Source organism: Lactuca serriola, chromosome 2, assembly GCF_051521515.1.
Source record: "Lactuca serriola cultivar US96UC23 chromosome 2, Lser_US96UC23_V15, whole genome shotgun sequence".
NCBI classification, from domain to species: domain Eukaryota; kingdom Viridiplantae; phylum Streptophyta; class Magnoliopsida; order Asterales; family Asteraceae; genus Lactuca; species Lactuca serriola.
In genome coordinates this window covers 38,379,997-38,384,369 of record NC_136409.1, presented here as the reverse complement: position 1 = coordinate 38,384,369, position 4,373 = coordinate 38,379,997, and the positions used below count along the sequence as shown (strand labels likewise).

The 4,373-nt window shown below is 30.9% G+C and overlaps 1 protein-coding gene across 1 annotated transcript; it reads right to left on the bottom strand.

The window, feature by feature from the left end:
* Positions 1–846: 846 nt before the first annotated feature.
* LOC145086161 (uncharacterized) lies at positions 847–4,021 on the bottom strand. The gene is made up of 12 exons (XM_079023906.1): positions 3,868–4,021; positions 3,686–3,764; positions 3,223–3,310; positions 2,903–3,052; positions 2,568–2,699; positions 2,176–2,299; positions 1,860–1,898; positions 1,702–1,776; positions 1,570–1,629; positions 1,384–1,448; positions 1,212–1,302; positions 847–1,047 (listed from the first exon to the last, which is right to left on the bottom strand). The coding sequence occupies exons 1-12, from the start codon at positions 3,952–3,954 to the stop codon at positions 1,003–1,005; spliced, it is 1,035 nt and encodes a 344-aa protein (XP_078880032.1). The 5' UTR covers positions 3,955–4,021; the 3' UTR covers positions 847–1,002.
* Between the last annotated feature and the right edge of the window lie 352 nt (positions 4,022–4,373).

The following is a 4,373-nucleotide window of genomic DNA, read 5'->3' as shown; positions in this document are numbered from 1 at the left end:
TTAAGTTTTGTATGTCAAATAGAGTTATTAACATTTTTGCAAAAAGATAATATGGTCATTTTTACATCCTGTTCTATCCAGTTCTATTGTTATCAAACAGTTTCAGGCAACTTGTGTTGTTATGATCTAGTCTTACCAAACGCTATACAAATTATTTGTCATGTCCAGTCCAATTTTGTTAGTCCAATTCTGTTTAGTCCAGTCCAGTCCAATCTAATTATGTTCCGCTCAGTTCATCTACCAAATGGTACCTTAAGAATTAAAGGTCATTTTGGGAATTGACATGTACCCTTTTGACATGAACACTTATGAGATGGTTTCCCTTTTTAGTCGCAAACATGAAGATCAGATCTTCAAATACAATGCAATAAAACACACTATTCCATCATTGCATTGCTAGTTAAATTAAAGTAGCAATGAAAATAGGTCTAAAACCGGAAAACCGAAAATGTCAAAATGGGTAGGGTGAAAGTGGTTCCTGAACCGGAAATTTTGGTACTTTTTGCCTTATTTTCATTTATACCCTTTTCGCCATATTACTATTATACTCTCCAAAAATAAAAATAAAAAAAAATACAACTAGTTTTGATACCCATGTTTATAGACATGTAAGTTAGCCAATACATATCAAAATAAGCTCTTTCTTAAGCATAAAATTAAACCAAAACATTGAACAACATTCAAATAAAAACTAATTAAAAGAAACAACCCAAACGGACTAATAATAAAGCAGTTACGACAGTTTAAAATGGACTATACTCGGATACCCGTTTTAGGCGTATATTAATACCTGATACCAGGACCATTTTAACATATTCACATTTCTACCTTAGGGGAACAAGAACATATAAATAAAATTATATTTGTTTTGTGTAAAGTGTAAACTATCTATCTGCATTTCATATATACACACACACATGATATAATAATCATATAATAATGATACATGATAAGACAAGAAAAACAACCACTATAAAAGTTAAAACTAAATCACTACTATTCTCATCTGCTATCCGATGGTAGCCTGTATGTTCGTGAGATTCTGATCTGAACCACAAAAAAATATCCACCATGTAAAAAAAATAACATTATTTTTACTATATAAATTAATCCAAACCACATGTATATATATTCATTTTCATTTATAGCATCAAACGATGAATGTTTTTCAGATTAAGCAATAATAGTTTTATTATTTTTTGGAGATTTACCTGTGCAAATGCATAAATTGCACGCAAGATTCTTGCATAATCAGTTCCAAGCATTTGAATAACAATGTCTGCTAGTAATGTTCCCCATAGCCTTCATAAACAAATATAAATAAATATAAATAAATAAATAAATGCAGTATTTATTAGTGGAAGGGTAAAAAGGGAATAATACATAGGGCCAAGTAACACCATTATGCTCCTAACTCCAAGATATCGCGATGCAGCACCTGCTAACCCCTGTTCACAAAATCACCAATCCATAAACAATATTATTATTAAAAAAAATTCATAACTTAAATAAATAGATTATGATAATATTAATATAAATATAATTATATTTATATCCAAATCCAATCACCTGTTTTGCTGCAAGTAAAGCTGCTCTTGACTCCAAGTTTATAGCTGCCATTCTTCCACCCTGATAACAATCATAACATTAACATATCACATATATATATATATATATATATATATATATATATATATATACCTCTTTGAGAACTTCCTTCTTTATTTGATAATTGGCTGCTTCCACTAACACTTTGCCTGATAATTTACTTGATATCTACAACACCACATGAATTTTTTTTCATTTTTTTTAAGTTGAGAATTCAATTTATGAAAATATATTCAAAAGTAATTTCTTACGAAATTGTAGAGCTTTCCCACTGTAAACATCCCTCCACCCTATAAAACCAAAAGTAAAGAAAAGGAATAAATGCAATAAATAGCAACATACTTTTATTTATTCATGAAATCTACATGATTATATCATTTTTTTCAAAGTACAATGTTGTAATAGCAAAAAAGTGAAAACAAATCATTGAAAGTATGTTTTCATTTCTTGCATTTAGCCCTTAGTAAAAACATTTTTCTAATAACCAAAAGAGAACATAAATATAAGGGGCAAAAGAGAAATATGTAAAAAGAATTATTATTATTACTATTCATAAATAAGTAAAACCTTCAGAATTGTTGAAAAGATCTCTTCAGCTCCATGTCCTAAAGCAGCAAAAGCCTGCACTTTCCATGGACTTAAGCCAACTTGTAAACTATCAGAAGTTTTTTTCAAGCTTCTTGAACCTTCACTGCAAACATTTTTTCAAAATATAAAATGTGCCAATATACAGCATCACTTGTAGACACAAGGGCAAATTGGTCATTTACTCTTATTCAGTCTAAAAAAGAAACAATCTTTCTTCATTAAACATAAACACTTCCCCTAGGCATACATCATTTATCCATTCAACATCTTATCCATACATCACTTAATAGAAAGTCTGCAATTTTTCTAATAAAGTAAATTGAAAAATACTAAAAAAAGACAATATTTTGATTTTTGAGTATTTACTTTACCTTGAGTACTCCTGCAACAAGTGAAGGAAAATTTCTACTTCCAAATCTTCGGTTGATATTTTTGTTGAACAAGGTATTTTTAGTTCTTTTCTCACACCAAGCAAAACATTCCTATATGTAGGCCTCCAACCCCTGAAAATAACTACTAACATAAATGTAAAATTACCAATTTACCCCTACCTCTAAGGAACTGATTATCTGATTCTACAATTGGCAATCACTTAAACACCACACATACAAAACATCCTCGAAGGGCATGATTTTGGAATATGTTTACATCTTGTTTGCAACTTTAACTCAAAAGATGTAAATTACCTAATTGTCCCTAACTTTACCTCAATGAAGATCGAGCATCAGCTGCAAGGAAGAAGAATCTTGATTCCAAAATCCTTATAAACTCCTCTCTCTCTTCAGGATCTTCCTCAATCATTACATAATCAATTTCGGATGGTTTTGCTATGGACTTCAACAATGGACTAAAGTAACTGGATTGAAAAGTTTTTTGACATAATTAGTATGAAGATTATCCAAAAATTACAAAGATTCATGTCAAAAAAGTTGTAATTTTTTGTAGGATTGCATAAGAAAACATTCATATTCCCACAAAATCATATACAGTTTTATTGACTTCAAGACAAGAGTGAATAGGTTACACCTTGTTCCAAAAAGAATTTTTTCCACCTCATATAGTTCAGAGCCTGTAGCCAACTGAAGAACAGAATGTAGTTCAGAATCTAACACTCCTGTAGATTCAATCAATAAGGCAAAGATCATATATGAGAACCCATAGAGATTAATATTCAGATTTCGCTATATTGTACTAAAATGCGCATGGGATTTCCTTTCTGGAACTATCAATAAGGAAAAGTTCACATATGGTGGTTTACATATCGAAATCAGATAGTTCACATATGGATATTTATATAATTTTACATTTTTCTGAATGATCTAAATGCACACTCGCCCTAAAAGAAACTATGTCAATTTCGAAACATATTTGAGTCTCTGAAATCGAAATCAGATAAAAGTACATATTTAAACAATGATCGATAAGCTTTAAGTGCTACTTGAAGAACGACAAACAAGCAACATTACACTAAGCCCAATTTCTTATATACCTTGGTCTCGTGAAGAAATAGCATGAGGACAAATACTCAGAAGCCTTGCACCATTATAGCGCAAACGGGGATTCAATTCCTGCAATAACACAACACCCATCTCATCTTCGAATCAAAAATGTCGATACAAATAAGAAACAGCAAACATAATCAGAAACCAAGGGACAGAGGGAGATGAATACCGCGCAATGAGTGAAATTGGTGGTAATTGGCGAAAGCGTATGGTGCGTGTAAAGCGAGGAGAGGGGATTGAAGGTTGTTACAGACATTTTTAAGACACTTCTCCTCTCTACTCTTTGCCTTTAGCAGAGTTTGTGCAGTCCAATCTCTGCCCCTCTCCATGTTATCAATATCAGAAACTTGTAATTTTGGTCCACCTAGTTTGAGTTTCGTTTTTATAGTCCCTAAACTGAGCTTTTTGTAACATTAAGATGCATAGTTAATCTTTTTTTATTGCACAAAGTTCACACGTGCTCATGCAAACATTAAGAACTAGTGTGATGATTATTTAGTGATGAAATATATATTTACAAGGTTTCATAACGAATCATTTATGATGATATCAGTTCGGTGACAAATATATAAACAATATATTGATTTTAGTTGGTTTTATAGCATTTTTCTTTCATTTCTTCCTATATTAGCAATGTACATGACAAATCTACCTAATTATCTTTAGGGGTATTGA